The sequence below is a fragment of the Oncorhynchus mykiss genome, chromosome 21 (genome assembly GCF_057628025.1).
Source record: "Oncorhynchus mykiss isolate SJ-2025 chromosome 21, ASM5762802v1, whole genome shotgun sequence".
NCBI classification, from domain to species: Eukaryota; Metazoa; Chordata; class Actinopteri; order Salmoniformes; family Salmonidae; genus Oncorhynchus; species Oncorhynchus mykiss.
This window is the reverse complement of record NC_143042.1, coordinates 55,288,848-55,307,500: the sequence shown is the minus strand read 5'-3', so window position 1 is coordinate 55,307,500 and position 18,653 is coordinate 55,288,848. Positions and strand designations below refer to the sequence as shown.

General features: G+C 50.2%; 1 protein-coding gene across 1 annotated transcript in view; it reads left to right on the top strand.

Moving 5' to 3' along the window:
- Nucleotides 1–14,928, top strand: part of LOC149973524 (uncharacterized) — a 272,367-nt gene extending 257,439 nt beyond the window's left edge. Inside the window, exon 3 of the mRNA XM_090213333.1 lies at nucleotides 14,262–14,928. Within this exon, the coding sequence (XP_090069459.1) occupies nucleotides 14,262–14,655 (394 nt within the window). The 3' untranslated portion in view covers nucleotides 14,656–14,928. The remainder of the gene's footprint in view (nucleotides 1–14,261) is intronic.
- The last annotated feature ends 3,725 nt before the right edge of the window (nucleotides 14,929–18,653 follow it).

The following is an 18,653-nucleotide window of genomic DNA, read 5'->3' as shown; positions in this document are numbered from 1 at the left end:
CCAAGGCCCTCTGCTAGGGCACCAAGACCACCTGCTAGGGCACCAAAGCCCTCTGCCAGGGCACCAAGGCCACCGAGTCTTCCTCTACCTCTCCACCAGTCTCCCTCTACCTCTCCACCAGTCTCTCTCTCTCTCCACCAGTCTCTCTCTCTCTTCACCAGTCTTCCTCTACCTCTCCACCAGTCTTCTCTCCTCCACCAGTCTTCCTCTACCTCTCCACCAGTCTTTCATTACCTCTCCACGAGTCTTCCTCTACCTCTCCACCATTCTCCCTCTACCTCTCCACCAGTCTTCCTCTACCTCTCCACCAGTCTTCTCTCTCTACCTCTCCACCAGTCTTCCTCTACCTCTCCACCAGTCTTCTTTCTCTCTCCACCAGTTCTCTCTCTCCACCAGTCTTCTCTCTCTCTCTCTCTCTCTCTCTCTCTCTCTGTCTCTCTCTCTACACCAGTTTCTCTCTCTCTCTCTCTCTCTCTTTCTCTCTCTCTCTCCCTCTCTCTCTCTCTCTCTCTCTCCACCAGTCTTCTCTCTTTCCACCAGTCTCTCTCTCTCTCCCTCTATCTCTCCCTCTCTCTCTATCTCTGTCTCTCTCTCCATCAGTCTTTCACTCTCTCTCCATCAGTCTCGCTCTCTCTCTATCAGTCTCGCTCTCTCTCTCTCCACCAGTCTTCTCTCTTTCCACCAGTCTCTCTCTCTCTCTCTCCCTCTATCTCTCCCTCTTTCTCTATCTCTGTCTCTCTCTCCATCAGTCTTTCACTCTCTCTCCATCAGTCTCGCTCTCTCTCTATCAGTCTCGCTCTCTCTCTCCATCATTCTCGCTCTCTCTCTCCATCAGTCTCGCTCTCTCTCCATCAGTCTCTCTCTCTCTCTCCATCATTTTTGCTCTCTCTCTCCACCAGTCTTCTCTCTTTCCACCAGTCTCTCTCTCTCTCCACCAGTCTCTCTCTCTCCATCAGTCTTTCTCTATCAGTCTTCTCTCTCTCCACCAGTCTCTCTCTCTCCACCAGTCTCTCTCTCTCTCATCAGTCTCGCTCTCTCTCCATCAGTCTCGCAGGTTAGTGAACTCAGCCCCAGGACCAGCTGGATGAGGGGACTGAGGCTTCAGTGTGTTAGTAGAACAGGTTAGTGAATTTAGCACCAGGACCAGCTGGATGAGAGGACTGAGGCTTCAGTGTGTTAGTAGAACAGGTTAGTGAACTCAGCCCCAGGACCAGCTGGATGAGAGGACTGCGGCTTCAGTGTGTTAGTAGAACAGGTTAGTGAACTCAGCCCCGGGACCAGCTGGATGAGGGGACTGAGGCTTCAGTGTGTTAGTAGAGCAGGTTTGTGAACTGAGCACCAGGATGAGGTGGATGAGGGGACTGAGGCTTCAGTGTGTTAGTAGAACAGGTTAGTGAACTCAGCACCAGGACCAGCTGGATGAGGGGACTGAGGCTTCAGTGTGTTAGTATAACAGGTTAGTGAACTCAGGACCAGCTGGATGAGGGGACTGAGGCTTCAGTGTGTTAGTAGAACAGGTTTGTGAACTCAGCACCAGGACCAGCTAGCTGGATGAGGGGACTGAGGCTTCAGTGCGTTAGTAGAACAGGTTTGTGAACTCAGCACCAGGACCAGCTGGATGAGGGGACTGAGGCTTCAGTGTGTTAGTAGAACAGGTTAGTGAACTCAGCACCAGGACCAGCTGGATGAGGGGACTGAGGCTTCAGTGTGTTAGCAGAACAGGTTAGTGAACTCAGGACCAGCTGGATGAGAGGACTGAGGCTTCAGTGTGTTAGCAGAACAGGTTAGTGAACTCAGCCCCAGGACCAGCTGGATGAGGGGACTGAGGCTTCAGTGTGTTAGTAGAACAGGTTTGTGAACTCAGCACCAGAACCAGCTGGATCTATCAGGGTGTAGTCTCTCTCTCTCTTTATCAGTCTACTCTCTATCCAAGTCTTCTCTACCTCTCCAACAGTCTCTCTCTCTCCACCAGTCTCTCCCTCTCTCTCTCCACCAGTCTTCTCTACATCTCCTCCAGTCTTCTCTCTCTCCACCAGTCTTCCCCCTCTCTCTCTCTCTCTCTCCACCAGTCTCGCTCTCTCTCCACCAGTCTTCTCTACATCTCCACCAGTCTTCTCTCTCTCCACCAGTCTTCCCCCTCTCTCTCTCTCTCTCCACCAGTCTCTCTCTCCACCAGTCTTCTTTCTCCCTCCATCAGTCTCGCTCTCTCTCTCTCATCAGTCTCGCTCTCTCTCTCTCCATCAGTCTCGCTCTCTCTCCACCAGTCTCTCTCTCTCTCATCAGTCTTGCTCTCTCTCCATCAGTCTCGCTCTCTCTCTCCATCAGTCTCGCTCTCTCTCCACCAGTCTCTCTCTCTCTCATCAGTCTCTCTCCCCCCATTAGTCAATTCAATTGCCAAAGCTAACTTTGGATATTTACAATATGAAAATAATAAGAATCAAAACTGTCAATGGGACAACAGTAACAACTTTAACAACAGTAACAACAAAAACCAAAATAACCATGCATTAATGTGGTGTCTGGTCTGGTGTCTGGTCTGGTGTCTGGTCTGGTGTCTGGTCTGGTGTCTGGTCTGGTGTCTGGTCTCGTGTCTGGTCTCGTGTCTGGTCTGGTGTCTGGTGTCTGGTCTAGTGTCTGGTCTAGTGTCTGGTCTAGTGTCTGGTCTGGTGTCTGGTGTCTGGTCTGGTGTCTGGTCTGGTGTCTGGTCTAGTGTCTGGTCTAGTGTCTGGTCTAGTGTCTGGTCTGGTGTCTGGTCTGGTGTCTGGTCTGGTGTCTGGTCTCGTGTCTGGTGTCTGGTCTAGTGTCTGGTCTGGTGGCTGGTCTAGTGTCTGGTCTAGTGTCTGGTCTGGTGTCTGGTCTGGTGTCTGGTCTGGTGTCTGGTCTGGTGTCTGGTCTAGTGTCTGGTCTGGTGTCTGGTCTGGTGTCTGGTCTGGTGTCTGGTCTGGTGTCTGGTCTGGTGTCTGGTCTAGTGTCTGGTCTAGTGTCTGGTCTAGTGTCTGGTCTGGTGTCTGGTCTTGTGTCTGGTCTGGTGTCTGGTCTCGTGTCTGGTTTCTGGTCTAGTGTCTGGTCTAGTGTCTGGTCTAGTGTCTGGTCTAGTGTCTGGTCTGGTGTCTGGTCTGGTGTCTGGTCTGGTGTCTGGTCTCGTGTCTGGTGTCTGGTCTAGTGTATGGTCTGGTGGCTGGTCTAGTGTCTGTTCTAGTGTAAATCAAATCAAATCAAATCAAATTTTATTTGTCACATACACATGGTTAGCAGATGTTAATGCGAGTGTAGCGAAATGCTTGTGCTTCTAGTTCCGACAATGCAGTAATAACCAACAAGTAATCTAGCTAACAATTCCAAAACTACTGTCTTATACACAGTGTAAGGGGATAAAGAATATGTACATAAAGATATATGAATGAGTGATGGTACAGAGCAGTGTAGTGTCTGGTCTAGTGTCTGGTGTCTGGTGTCTGGTGTCTGGTCTGGTGTCTGGTGTCTGGTGTCTGGTCTGGTGTGTTGTCTGTTGTCATGTGTGTCTAACAGTTTAGAGGAGATCAGCGGAGCACTTAGGATTTAGACAGAGATCCCAAAACACTGTTCTCAGCCATGACCCCTTCCTCTCCTCTTTCTCCCCCCCTTCTCTCTCTCTCTCTCCCTCCCTCTCTACCCTGTCTCCATTGCTCCCCCTCACTCCTCCGCACCCTCCTAAAGACTGTTTGGAACACCCTGGTCATAACATGAGGGTCTCAGACACCAGGGGAACACACACAGTGGAGAGATTGTACTGCTGCGGACACGGTTCACTACCCTGCACTGAACACCTACCTCTCAGCCGCAGTTCCTGACACACACACACAGCTCCTGAATCTTTACTTGATGAACACACACACACACACACACACACACGAGAGAGGACAGTCTGTTCTTGAAAGTTCATAAGGTTTCTTCCGTGAACTAGAAACCTGAGAGAGATTGAGATTATGTTTTACTCGCAAAACGTCACGTTCAAGTGGTGAGCGTCCCCACACCAAGTCAGGTCCTTGACAGGTATATTATTCTCCTGGTTTCATATAGCTCCATTTGGGGATATTTTAACTTGCCTTGCTGGCTTGCTAGGTAATCAATGCTCATGATGACGTCTGTGTTGTTGTACACGATAATCATCTGTTGCATGGGTTGCATGTGACTGTATCCACTGCTAGGTAAACAAAGAGCTGGAAATGGGTCTGTTTTAGTCCAGGGAGTGGGTCTGTTTTAGTCCAGGGAGTGGGTCTGTTTTAGTCCAGGGAGTGGGTCTGTTTTAGTCCAGGGAGTGGGTCTGTTTTAGTCCAGGGAGTGGGTCTGTTTTAGTCCAGGGAGTGGGTCTGTTTTAGTCCAGGGAGTGGGTCTGTTTTAGTCCAGGGAGTGGGTCTGTTTTAGTCCAGGGAGTGGGTCTGTTTTAGTCCAGGGAGTGGGTCTGTTTTAGTCCAGGGAGTGGGTCTGTTTTTGTCCATGAAGTGGGTCTGTTTTTGTCCAGGGAGTGGGTCTGTTTAGTCCAGGAAGTGGGTCTGTTTTAGTCCAGCAAATGGCTCTGTTACACACCTGCAGACACCAACACACACCTGCAGACACCAACACACACCAACACACCTGCAGACACCAACACATGCCTGCAGACACCAACACACGCCTGCAGACACTAACACACGCCTGCAGACACCAACACACGCCTGCAGACACCAACACACGCCTGCAGAGTCAGAAGGCACTATAGAGTCAAAAGACATTATTGACTCAGAAGACATTGTAGAGTCAGAAGACATTGTAGAGTCAGAAGACATTATAGAGTCAGAAGAAATTATAGAGTCAGAAGACATTGTAGAGTTAGAAGACGTTATAGAGTCAGAAGACATTGTAGAGCCAGTATAGTCAGAAGACATTGTAGAGTCAGAAGACATTATTGACTCAGAAGACATTGTAGAGTCAGAAGACATTGTAGAGTCAGAAGACATTATTGACTCAGAAGACATTGTAGAGTCAGAAGACATTGTAGAGTCAGTAGAGTCAGAAGACATTGTAGAGTCAGAAGACATTATAGAGTCAGAATACATTATAGAGTCAGAAGACATTGTAGAGTCAGAAGACATTGTAGAGTCAGAAGACATTGTAGAGTCAGAAGACATTATAGAGTCAGTAGAGTCAGAAGACATTGTAGAGTCAGAAGACATTATTGACTCAGAAGACATTGTACAGTCAGAAGACATTATAGAGTCAGAAGACATTATAGAGTCAGAAGACATTGTAGAGTCAGAAGACATTATAGAGTCAGAAGACATTGTAGAGTCAGAAGACATTGTAGAGTCAGAAGACATTATAGAGTCAGAAGACATTATAGAGTCAGAAGACATTATAGAGTCAGTAGACATTATAGAGTCAGAAGACATTATAGAGTCAGAAGACATTATAAAGTCAGAAGACATTGTAGAGTCAGTAGTCAGAAGACATTGTAGAGTCAGTAGAGTCAGAAGACATTATAGAGTCAGAAGACATTATAAAGTCAGAAGACATTGTAGAATCAGTAGTCAGAAGACATTGTAGAGTCAGTAGAGTCAGAAGACATTGTAGAGTCAGAAGACATTGTAGAGTCAGAAGACATTGTAGAGTCAGAAGACATTATAGAGTCAGAAGACATTATTGACTCAGAAGACATTGTAGAGTCAGAAGACATTGTGGAGTCAGAAGACATTGTAGAGTCAGAAGGAGGGGCTCTGTTCACAAACACAAACATACTCCACAGAGCCCCAGGACAGCAGCACAATTAGACCCAACCAAATCATGAGAAAACAAAAAGATAATTACTTGACACATTGGAAAGAATGAACAAAAAAACAGAGCAAACTAGGATGCTATTTGGCCTTAAACAGAGAGTACACAGTGGCAGAATACCTGACCACTGTGACTGACCCAAACTTAAGGAAAGCTTTGACTATGTACAGACTGGAAACTGAGCTGCACTTCCTAACCTCCTGCCCAATGTATGACCATATTAGAGACACATATTTCCCTCAGATTACACAGATCCACAAAGAATTTGAAAACAAATCCAATTCTGAAAAACTCCCATATCTACTGGGTGAAATTCCACAGTGTTCCATCACAGCAGCAAGATTTGTGACCTGTTGCCACGAGAAAAGGGCAACCAGTGAAGAACAAACACCATTGTAAATACAACCCATATTTATGCTTATTTATTTTATCTTGTGTCCTTTAACCATTTGTACATTGTTACAACACTGTATATATATATAATATGACATTTGTAATATCTTTGTTTTCAAACCCCGTATGTGTAATGTTTACTGTTAATTTTTATTGTTTATTTCACTTTTGTATATTATCTACTTCACTTGCTTTGGCAATGTTAACACATGTTTCCCATGCCAATAAAGCCCCTTGAATTGAATAGTTATGGAGAAAGAGAGGGAGAGAGAGAGAGTTAATAACTTGTTCTATTGTTACGTTGTTGTAACGGTTTTCTGTATGTGAAGGAGAGTCGGACCAAAATGCAGCGTGTAGATTTCGATCCATGTTTTAATGAACAAACGTAAAACACGAATCAATACAAACACTACAAAATAAAGAACGTAATGAACGTAACGAAAACCTAAACAGCCCTATCTGGTGAAAACACAGACAGGAACAATCACCCACAAACACAGTGAAACCCAGGCTACCTAAATATGGTTCCCAATCAGAGACATTGACGAACACCTGCCTCTGATTGAGAACCATATCAGGCCGAACATAGAACTAGACAAACTAGACATGTAACATAGAATGCCCACTCAGCTCACACCCTGACCAACCACAACATAGAAATATACAAAGTAAACTATGGTCAGGGTGTGACAGTACCCCCCCCCCCCCCCCCCCCCCAAGGTGCGGACTCCGGCCGCAAAACCTGAACCTATAGGGGAGGGTCTGGGTGGGCATCTGTCAGCGGTGGCGGCTCTGGCGCTGGACGTGGACCCCACTCCATAATCGTTTTAGTCCACCTCCTTAGCGTCCCTAGATAGGTTACCCTCCTTAATGACCGCTCGGGACAGAGGGACAGTTCGGGACAGAGGTAGCTCGGGACTGATGGGTAGCTCAGCACTGAGAGGAAGCTCAGCACTGAGAGGAAGCTCAGCACTGAGAGGAAGCCCAGGCAGGTAGTTGGATCTAGCAGATCCTGGCTGACTGGAGAATCTGGAAGAGTCTGGTCGACTGGCAGATCTGGAAGAGTCTGGTCGACTGGCAGATCTGGAAGAGTCTGGTCGACTGGCAGATCTGGAAGAGTCTGGTCGACTGGCAGATCTGGAAGAGTCTGGTCGACTGGCAGATCTGGAAGAGTCTGGTCGACTGGCAGATCTGGAAGAGTCTGGTCGACTGGCAGATCTGGAAGAGTCTGGTCGACTGGCAGCTCTGGCTGCTCCATGCTGACTAGCTGCCCCATGCTGACTGGCAGCTCTGGCTGCTCCATGCTGACTGACTGCTCCATGCTGACTGGCTGCTCCATGCTGACTGGCAGCTCTGGCTGCTCCATGCTGACTGGCAGCTCTGGCTGCTCCATGCTGACTGGCTGCTCCATGCTGACTGGCTGCTCCATGCTGACTGGCGGCCCTGGCTGCTCCATGCTGACTGGCGGCCCTGGCTGCTCCATGCTGACTGGCGGCCCTGGCTGCTCCATGCTGACTGGCGGCCCTGGCTGCTCCATGCTGACTGGCGGCCCTGGCTGCTCCATGCTGACTGGCGGCCCTGGCTGCTCCATGCTGACTGGCAGCTCTGGCTGCTCCATGCTGACTGGCTGCTCCATGCTGACTGGCTGCTCTGGCTGCTCCATGCTGACTGGCGGCCCTGGCTGCTCCATGCTGACTGGCGGCCCTGGCTGCTCCATGCTGACTGGCGGCCCTGGCTGCTCCATGCTGACTGGCGGCCCTGGCTGCTCCATGCTGACTGGCGGCCCTGGCTTCTCCATGCTGACTGGCGGCCCTGGCTGCTCCATGCTGACTGGCGGCCCTGGCTGCTCCATGCTGACTGGCGGCCCTGGCTGCTCCATGCTGACTGGCGGCCCTGGCTGCTCCATGCTGACTGGCGGCCCTGGCTGCTCCATGCTGACTGGCGGCCCTGGCTGCTCCATGCAGACTGGCAGCTCTGGCGGCTCCTTGCAGACTGGCAGCTCTGGCGGCTCCTTGCAAACTGGCAGCTTTGGTGGCATCCTGCAGACTGGCAGCTCTGGCGGCTCCTTGCAGACTGGCAGCTCCTTGCAGACTGGCAGCTCCTTGCAGACTGGCAGCTCTATGCAGACTGGCAGCTCCTTGCAGACTGGCAGCTCCTTGCAGACTGGCAGCTCCTTGCAGACTGGCAGCTCCTTGCAGACTGGCAGCTCCTTGCAGACTGGCAGCTCCGAACAGGCGGGAGACTCCGGCAGCGCTGTAGAGGCGGAAAGCTCTGACAGCGCTAAACAGGCGGGAGACTCCGACAGCGCTGAAGAGGAGGAAGGCTCTGGCAGCGCTGGACAGGCGAGGAGCACTGTAGGCCTGATGCGTGGTGCTGGCACTGGTGGTACTGGGCCGAGGACACGCACAGGAAGCCTGGTGCGGGGAGCTGCTACCGGAGGGCTGGGGTGTGGAGGTGGTACTGGAAAATCCGGACCGTGCAGGCGCACTGGAGCTCTTGAGCACCGAGCCTGCCCAACCTTACCTGGTTGAATGCTCACGGTCGCCCTGCCAGTGCGGCGAGGTGGAATAGCCCGCACTGGGCTATGCAGGCGAACCCGAGACACCGAGCGCAAGGCTGGTGCCATGTAAGCCGGCCCAAGGAGACGCACTGGGGACCCGCTGCGTAGAGCCGGCTTCATGGCATTAGGCTCGACGCTCAATCTAGCCCGGCCGACACGCGGAGCTGGAATATACCGCACCGGGCTATGCACCCACACTGGAGAAACCGTGCACACCACTGCATAACACGGTGCCTGTCCGGTCTCTCTAGCCCCCCGGTAAGCACAGGGAGTCTGCCCAGGTCTCCTACCTGGCGTAGCCATACTCCCTGTTAGCCCCCCCCCAATAAATTTTTGGGGCTGCCTGTCGGGCTTCCATCCGCGTCGCCGTGCTGCCTTCTCATACCAGCGCCTCTCTGCTTTCACCGTCTCCATTCTACGATAACCTTCCTCGCACTGCTCCAGCGAATCCCAGGCGGGCTCCGGCACTCTCCCTGGGTCGGCCGCCCACCTGTCGATCTCCTCCCAAGTAGTATAGTCCATACTCCTGCTGTCCATAACGTCCTCCCATGTCCATTCCTCTTTACGCTGCTGTTGCTGCGTGTTGACACGCTGCTTGGTCCGTTGGTGGTGGGTGATTCTGTAACGGTTTTCTGTATGTGAAGGAGAGTCGGACCAAAATGCAGCGTGTAGATTTCGATCCATGTTTTAATGAACAAACGTAAAACACGAATCAATACAAACACTACAAAAATAAAGGACGTAATGAACGTAACGAAAACCTAAACAGCCTATCTGGTGAAAACACAGACAGGAACAATCACCCACAAACACACAGTGAAACCCAGGCTACCTAAATATGGTTCCCAATCAGAGACAATGACGAACACCTGCCTCTGATTGAGAACCATATCAGGCCGAACATAGAACTAGACAAACTAGACATGTAACATAGAATGCCCACTCAGATCACACCCTGACCAACCACAACATAGAAATATACAAAGTAAACTATGGTCAGGGTGTGACAGTTGTGCTTCGTAATATAATGCCAATTGAAATTTAATTGAGAAAGAGAGAGACAGAGAGAAACATTAATCATGTGTCTTAAAATAAAAGAAATAATAACATATATTACTGAGAGTCAAACGTTTAAGAGATGAAAAAAAAACTGGGAGAGAAGGAGCGAGATGGAGAGATGGAGAGAAGGAGAGATGGAGAGAAGGAGAGATGGAGAGATGGAGAGATGGAGAGATGGAGAGATGGAGAGAAGGAGAGAAGGAGAGAAGGAGAGATGGAGAGAAGGAGAGAAGGAGAGATGGAGAGAAGGAGAGAAGGAGAGAGATGGAGAGAAGGAGAGAATGAGAGAAGGAGAGAAGGAGAGAAGGAGAGAAGGAGAGAAGGATAGAAGGAGAGAGATGGAGAGATGGAGAGAAGGAGAGAAGGAGAGATGGAGAGATGGAGAGAAGGAGAGAAGGATAGAAGGAGAGAGATGGAGAGATGGAGAGAAGGAGAGAAGGAGAGATGGAGAGAAGGAGAGATGGAGAGATGGAGAGAAGGAGAGATGGAGAGAAGGAGAGAAGGAGAGATGGAGAGATGGAGAGAAGGAGAGAAGGATAGAAGGAGAGAGATGGAGAGATGGAGAGAAGGAGAGAAGGAGAGATGGAGAGAAGGAGAGATGGAGAGATGGAGAGAAGGAGAGAAGGAGAGAGATGGAGAGATGGAGAGAAGGAGATAGATGGAGAGAAGGAGAGAAGGAGAGAAGGAGAGAGATGGAGAGAAGGAGAGAGATGTAGAGAAGGAGAGAAGGAGAGCGATGGAGACAAGGAGAGAAGGAGAGAAGGAGAGCGATGGAGAGAAGGAGAGAAGGAGAGAAGGAGAGAGATGGAGAGAAGGAGAGAAGGAGAGAAGGAGAGAAGGAGAGCGATGGAGAGAAGGAGAGAAGGAGAGAAGGAGAGAGATGGAGAGAAGGAGAGAAGGAGAGAAGGAGAGAAGGAGAGCGATGGAGAGAAGGAGATAGATGGAGAGAAGGAGAGAAGGAGAGAAGGAGAGAGATGGAGAGAAGGAGAGAGATGTAGAGAAGGAGAGAAGGAGAGCGATGGAGACAAGGAGAGAAGGAGAGAAGGAGAGCGATGGAGAGAAGGAGAGAATGAGAGAAGGAGAGAAGGAGAGAAGGAGAGAAGGAGAGAAGGATAGAAGGAGAGAGATGGAGAGATGGAGAGAAGGAGAGAAGGAGAGATGGAGAGATGGAGAGAAGGAGAGAAGGATAGAAGGAGAGAGATGGAGAGATGGAGAGAAGGAGAGAAGGAGAGATGGAGAGAAGGAGAGATGGAGAGATGGAGAGAAGGAGAGATGGAGAGAAGGAGAGAAGGAGAGATGGAGAGATGGAGAGAAGGAGAGAAGGATAGAAGGAGAGAGATGGAGAGATGGAGAGAAGGAGAGAAGGAGAGATGGAGAGAAGGAGAGATGGAGAGATGGAGAGAAGGAGAGATGGAGAGAGATGGAGAGATGGAGAGAAGGAGATAGATGGAGAGAAGGAGAGAAGGAGAGAAGGAGAGAGATGGAGAGAAGGAGAGAGATGTAGAGAAGGAGAGAAGGAGAGCGATGGAGACAAGGAGAGAAGGAGAGAAGGAGAGCGATGGAGAGAAGGAGAGAAGGAGAGAAGGAGAGAGATGGAGAGAAGGAGAGAAGGAGAGAAGGAGAGAAGGAGAGCGATGGAGAGAAGGAGAGAAGGAGAGAAGGAGAGAGATGGAGAGAAGGAGAGAAGGAGAGAAGGAGAGAAGGAGAGCGATGGAGAGAAGGAGATAGATGGAGAGAAGGAGAGAAGGAGAGAAGGAGAGAGATGGAGAGAAGGAGAGAGATGTAGAGAAGGAGAGAAGGAGAGCGATGGAGACAAGGAGAGAAGGAGAGAAGGAGAGCGATGGAGAGAAGGAGAGAAGGAGAGAAGGAGAGAGATGGAGAGAAGGAGAGAAGGAGAGAAGGAGAGCGATGGAGAGAAGGAGAGAAGGAGAGAAGGAGAGAGATGGAGAGAAGGCGAGAAGGAGAGAAGGAGAGCGATGGAGAGAAGGAGAGCGATGGAGAGAAGGAGAGAGGAGAGAAGGAGAGAGAAGGAGAGAAGGAGAGAGATGGAGAGAAGGAGAGAAGGAGAGAAGGAGAGAGAAGGAAAGAAGGAGAGGAGAGAGAAGGAGAGAAGGAAAGAGAAGGAGAGAAGGAGAGAGAAGGAGGGAGAGGTAAACTGATACGTCTCAATCCCAGGTGTATGATGTCATGTGTGTGTGTGTGTGTGTGTGTGTGTGTGTGTGTGTGTGTGTGTGTGTGTATGTGTGTGTGTGTGTGCGGTTACTGTGTCCTTTTTTTAAACTGATTATAACATAGAACTACTGGCCTGTCGAACTTCAGCTAACACTAAACACACACATACCATATGAGAGGAAGAGGGGGGAATGGAAGGAGAGAAAGAGGGGGGAAAGGGAGGAGGGGAAGGTGACTGATTTGGACAACCGGTTCCGGTTTCCTTTGACCGATTTATGACCCAGTCACGACCCAACACACATAGGACACACACACACACACACACACACACACACATACACATGCTAGTGTAGATAAGGAAGCTCATAGTATCATATTGATAGACTGCTCTGTGTTTAGAGGAAGTAACCTTAAAACTATACACACACACACACACACACACACACACACACACACACATGACTTCGCTTGCTCAGGTACTGAGGATTTGCATCAGAATCTGAGACAGGATCTCTTTCTTCTCGATTCCTATCAGAGAGAGAGAAGAGAGGGAGAGAGGGAGGGTAGAGAAAGGGGGAGAGAAGAGAGGGAGAGAAAGGGGGGGAGAGAAAGGGGAGAGAAAGGGGGAGAGAGATGTCACGACTTCTTGATCTATTCTGCCACACGCGCGGCGCATGTGTCTCTGGTGCGTAAGGGCGACCGCTGGACCATCCGGACCCCTCTTTAGCGTTCATAGTGGAGGTGGATGCGTCCGAGGCGGGGGTCGGGGCCGTGCTGTCCCAGCGCTCGGGCGTGCCACCCAAGCTCCGCCCGTGTGCTTTCTTCTTCTTCTCGAGCAAGCTCGGTCCAGCGGAGCGAAACTATGAAGTAGGGCACCGGGAGTTGTTAGCTGTAGTCAAGGCTCTGAAGGTGTGGAGACATTGGCTTGAGAAACACCCTTTTCTCATCTGGACTGACCATCGTAATCTCGAGTATATCCGGGCAGCGAGGAGACTAAATCCACGTCAGGCTAGATGGGCCATGTTTTTTACCAGGTTTCGGTTTACCATCTCATACCGGCCAGGCCCACAAAACATCAAAGCCGACGCGCTGTCCCGCCTCTATGATACAGAGGAGCGGTCCGTTGAGCCAACTCCCATCATTCCACCGTCATGTCTCGTGGCACCGGTGGTATGGGAGGTGGACGCGGAGATAGAGGAGGCCTCACGGTTAGAGCCGGCCCCCCCTAACTGTCCAGTGGGGACTCAGTACGTGCCGAGGGGGGTCCGGGATAAGCTGATCCGGTGGGCTCATACTCTCCCCTCCTCGGGTCATCCTGGCATCGAGAGGACAGTGCGGAGTCTTAGAGGGAGATACTGGTGGCCCACGCTGGCTAAAGACGTGAGATTCTATGTCTCCTCCTGCTCAGTGTGAGCAAGGCTCCTCGGCACCTGTCTAGAGGGAAGTTACAACCTCTCCCCGATCCACAACGGCCGTGGACACACTTATCGGTGGACTTTCTTACCGACCTTCCCCCGTCCCAGGGAAGTACTACGATCCTGGTCGTTGTGGATCGGTTTTCTAAGTCCTGTCGTCTCATCCCGTTGCCTGGTCTCCCTACGGCCCTGCAGACTGCGGAGGCCATGTTTACCCATGTCTTCCGGCACTATGGGGTGCCTGAGGACATCGTTTCTGATCGGGGCCCCCAATTCACGTCCAGAGTGTGGAGGGCGTCTATGGAGAGACTGGGGGTCTCGGTCAGCTTAACCTCAGGTTTTCACCCTGAGAGTAATGGGCAGGTGGAGCGCGTAAACCAGGATGTGGGCAGGTTTCTGCTGTCCTATTGCCGGGACCGGCCAGGTGAGTGGGCACGGTGTGTTCCTTGGGCTGAGCTCGCTCAGAACTCCCTACGCCACTCCTCAACTAACTTGTCCACTTTTGAGTGTGTGTTAGGTTACCAGCCGGTCCTGGCCCCATGGCATCAGAGCCAGACCGAGGCTCCTGCGGTGGAGGAATGGGTACAGCGCTCCAAGGACACCTGGAAAGCCGTTCAGGACTCACTACGGTTAGCGGGAGAACGGCAGAAGAGGAGCGCTGACCAGCACCGCAGTGAGGCCCCCGTGTTTGCACCGGGGGACAGGGTCTGGCTCTCGACCCGAAACCTGCCCCTCCGCCTGCCCTGTCGGAAGCTGGGGCCGCAGTGTGTGGGGCCGTTCAAAGTCCTGAGGAGAATAAACAAGGTGTGTTACAGGTTACAATTTCCTAGGTATTACCGTATTAACCCCTCGTTTCATGTGTCTCTCCTCAGGCCGGTGGTGGCTGGTCCCCTGCAAGAAGGTGAGGTGCCTGAGGTCCCTCCGCCCCCTCTGGACATCGAGGGGTCCCCGGCGTACACGGTTCGGGGCATTCTGGATTCGAGACGCTGGGTGGGGGGCCTACAGTACCTCGTGGACTGGGAGGGGTACGGTCCGGAGGAGAGATGCTGGGTTCCGGTGGGGGACATTTTGGACCCTTCTCTCCTGAGAGATTTCCACCGCCTCCACCCGGATCGCCCGGCACCTCGTCCTCCGGGTCGTCCTCGAGGCCGGTGGCGGTGCGCTGCGGGGGCCGCGCGTCAGGGGGGGGGTACTGTCACGACTTCCGCCGAAGTTGGCTCCCCTGCCTGTTCGGGCGGTGCTCGGCGGTCGTCGTCACCGTCCTAGTAGCCACTACCGATCCCTTTTTCGTTTGTCTGTTGGTTTTGTCTTATTAGTTTCACCTGTGTGTATTTTAGTTTAATTAGCGTCCTTATATATGGTAGGTTGTCCCGCCCTTGTTTTGTGCGGGATGGTTTTTTGTTACTCTGTTGTATGGTGGTTTTCGTGTGTTTATTCTCCTGACTGTTTTGGTCCTGTTGTTTGGGCTGGTCAATTGTTTGCGCCCTGTGTGTTGGCGTGACCGTTTTTGTGCGCCAGAGAATAAATTGACAATCTACTGAACCCTGCTCTCTGCGCCTGATTCCACCCACCACTCCTAGTATCTCGTGACAAGAGATCTGAAATGTCTTTATTCCTTTGAAACTTGTGAGTGTTGTAATGTTGACTGTTCATTTTTTTATCGTTTTTCACTTTTGTTTATTATCTATTTCACTGCTTTGGTAATGTTAACATATGTATTTATTTACTATTATTTATTTATTTTTATTTAACCTTTATTTAACAAGGCAAGTCAGTTAAGAACAAATTCTTATTTACAATGACGGCCTTGGAACAGTGGGTTAACTGCCTTGTTCAGGGGCAGATCGACAGATTTTTACCTAGTCAGCTCAGGGATTTGAACTTTTGAGGAGAACCCTATGGGTAGTGCACTATATAGGGAATAGGGTGCACTATATAGGGAATAGGGCTCACTATAAAGGGAACAGGGCTCACTATAAAGGGGATAGGGTGCACTATAAAGGGGATAGGGTGCACTATATAAAGGGAATAGGGTGCACTATAAAGGGAATAGGGTGCACTATATAGGGAATAGGGTGCACTATATAGGGAATAGGGCTCACTATAAAGGGGATAGGGTGCACTATAAAGGGGATAGGGTGCACTATATAGGGAATAGGGCTCACTATAAAGGGGATAGGGTGCACTATATAGGGAATAGGGCTCACTATAAAGGGGATAGGGTGCACTATAAAGGGGATAGGGTGCACTATATAGGGAATAGGGCTCACTATAAAGGGGATAGGGTGCACTATATAGGGAATAGGGTGCACTATAAAGGGGATAGGGTGCACTATATAGGGAATAGGGTGCACTATATAGGGAATAGGGTGCACTATATAGGGAATAGGGTGCACTATATAAAGGGAATAGGGTGCACTATATAAAGGGAATAGGGTGCACTATAAAGGGGATAGGGTGCACTATATAGGGAATAGGGTGCACTATATAGGGAATAGGGTGCACTATATAGGGAATAGGGTGCACTATATAGGGAATAGGGTGCACTATATAGGGAATAGGGTGCACTATAAAGGGGATAGGGTGCACTATATAAAGGGAATAGGGTGCACTATATATAGGGAATAGGGTGCACTATATAAAGGGAATAGGGTGCACTATATATAGGGAATAGGGTGCACTATATAGGGAATAGGGTGCACTATATATAGGGAATAGGGTGCACTATATAAAGGGAATAGGGTGCACTATATATAGGGAATAGGGTGCACTATATAAAGGGAATAGGGTGCACTATATAAAGGGAATAGGGTGCACTATATATAGGGAATAGGGTGCACTATATAAAGGGAATAGGGTGCACTATATAGGGAATAGGGTGCACTATATAGGGAATAGGGTGCACTATATATAGGGAATAGGGTGCACTATATAAAGGGAATAGGGTGCACTATATAAAGGGAATGGGGTGCACTATATAGGGAATAGGGTGCACTATATAAAGGGAATAGGGTGCACTATATAGGGAATAGGGCTCACTATAAAGGGAATAGGGTGCACTATTAAGGGAATAGGGTGCACTATATAGGGAATAGGGTGCACTATATAAAGGGAATAGGGTGCACTATATAGGGAATAGGGCTCACTATAAAGGGAATAGGGTGCACTATATAGGGAATAGGGTGCACTATATAAAGGGAATAGGGCTCACTATTAAGGGAATAGGGTGCCATTTCAGATCCAACCCAAAACCCGCGCCACCCAGCAGGCAGTATGGTTGGCTACTGGTGGAGAACATGCACCCCTGATCCCCGATTCTCTCTCTCACACACACACACACACACACACACACACACACACACACTCTCTCACCTCATGGTGACCTGCCGTGCTATCGTTCTGATCTGCACAATCTCCCCAGGGGGAGGAGAGGAAAAGGAGGGGGAGGATGAGGAGGAGGGGGAGGGGGATGAGGAGGAGAAGGGGGTGGGGGAGAGGAGGAGGAGGGGGAGGAGGAGAGGAGGAGGATGGGGAGGAGAGGAGGAGATGGGGGAGGAGGAGAGGAGGAGAAGGGGGAGGAGGTGGAGGAGAGGAGGAGGAGGGGGAGGAGGAGAGGAGGAGAATGGGGAGGGGGATGAGGAGGAGAAGGGGGAGGGGGAGAGAAGGAGGAGGGGGAGGAGAGGAGGAGGAGGGGGAGGAGAGGAGGAGGAGGGGGAGGAGGAGAGGAGGAGGATGGGGAGGAGAGGAGGAGGATGGGGAGAAGGAGAGGAGGAGGAGGGGGAGGAGGAGGAGGAGGGGGAAGGGGAAGAGGATGAGGAGGAGGAGGAGGAGGAGGAGGAGGAGGAGGAGAGGAATAGGATGAGGAGGGGCAGGACGAGGAGGAGGAGGAGAGGCCATGCTCTCCTCCACTCCTTCTCCCCCCTCTCCTCCCCCTCTCCTTCCCCTCTCCTTCTCCCCCCTCTCCTCCTCTCCGCTCTCTCTCTTTCTGTGTGTGTTTGTCTAACAGTTCTAATGGTTATTCCAGCTGTTAGATGTATTTTGTAGGGAACAGTTTGGGGAATAGTTTTTTCCTGTGTTAACTGTTATAGGGCAGGGACACAGGGAATTGTATTTACATGTGTGTTACTCTAAGGACAGTGTTTACAATCAAGAGTGAGTTAGACACACAATATCACTTAAGAGTTCAGGGCAAAGGTCAGAGATGAAGCAATCTCACGCACAAACACTAGTGACCTATAATACTACCGACTTTGTCATGTTTGTGACACAACACAAAATGATACAACATGCTAAGACACTTATGTAGGATTTTCTGCTTTTTCCATTCCTGTTCTCTGGCTCTCCATCGCTAAAACCCAGGGTCTTACCTTGACCACACCACAGGTGACTCTTTAGAAAAGTGAAAGGCTTGGGAATCCCCATATTTTATCTACATAGATTGTCAGCTACAGTCAGTGAGTGAAGATTCCCAACATTTTTCTTAATCACAAACACAGCTCTGTGTTGACACTACATCACTTAGCCTCAGTGGGTCTGAGGGAGAGAAGAGGAAGGGGAAGAACAGACATCCAGTCTGATAAGACATCAGTAGTTCATGTTAAGGAAGAGTGGTCTCTATGTCCTGTTGTACTTTCTGTCTGACCTCGGGACTACTTAAAGAACAAGGTCAACGGTTATCTCTCTCGGGAACTGCTACTTTAGCTGCCATAGTTGGACCTTTTGAGGAGAAGGTCAAAGATTATCTCAGGTCCAACTACTGGGAGTCTACTGTCACTCAACAGGAACTAACTTTCACCATCTCAAAACACATTCTATTTTCTCTACCTCGGTCTCTCTCTCTCTCTCTCTCTCTCTGTCTCTCTCTCGCTCTGTCTCTCTCTCTCTCTCTCTCTCTCTCTCTCTCTCTCACACACACACACTATTACGTTGTGGTTAACCTTGGGGCCCTCCCTGTCATACTGTGACACAGACCAGAAGCCCCTCCCCCTTTATGAAGGGGAGAAAGAAAAGAAAGTGTGACAAGCGGGCATGACCCAAAACAGGAATCAGAACATTCATGACCCAAAACAGGAATCAAAACCTTCATGACCCAAAACAGGAATCAGAACCTTTATGACCCAAAACAGGAATCAGAACCTTCATGACCCAAAACAGGAATCAGAACCTTCTTGACCCAAAACTGGAATCAGAACCTTCATGACCCAAACCAGGAATCAGAACATTCATGACCCAAAACAGGAATCAGAACATTCATGACCCAAAAC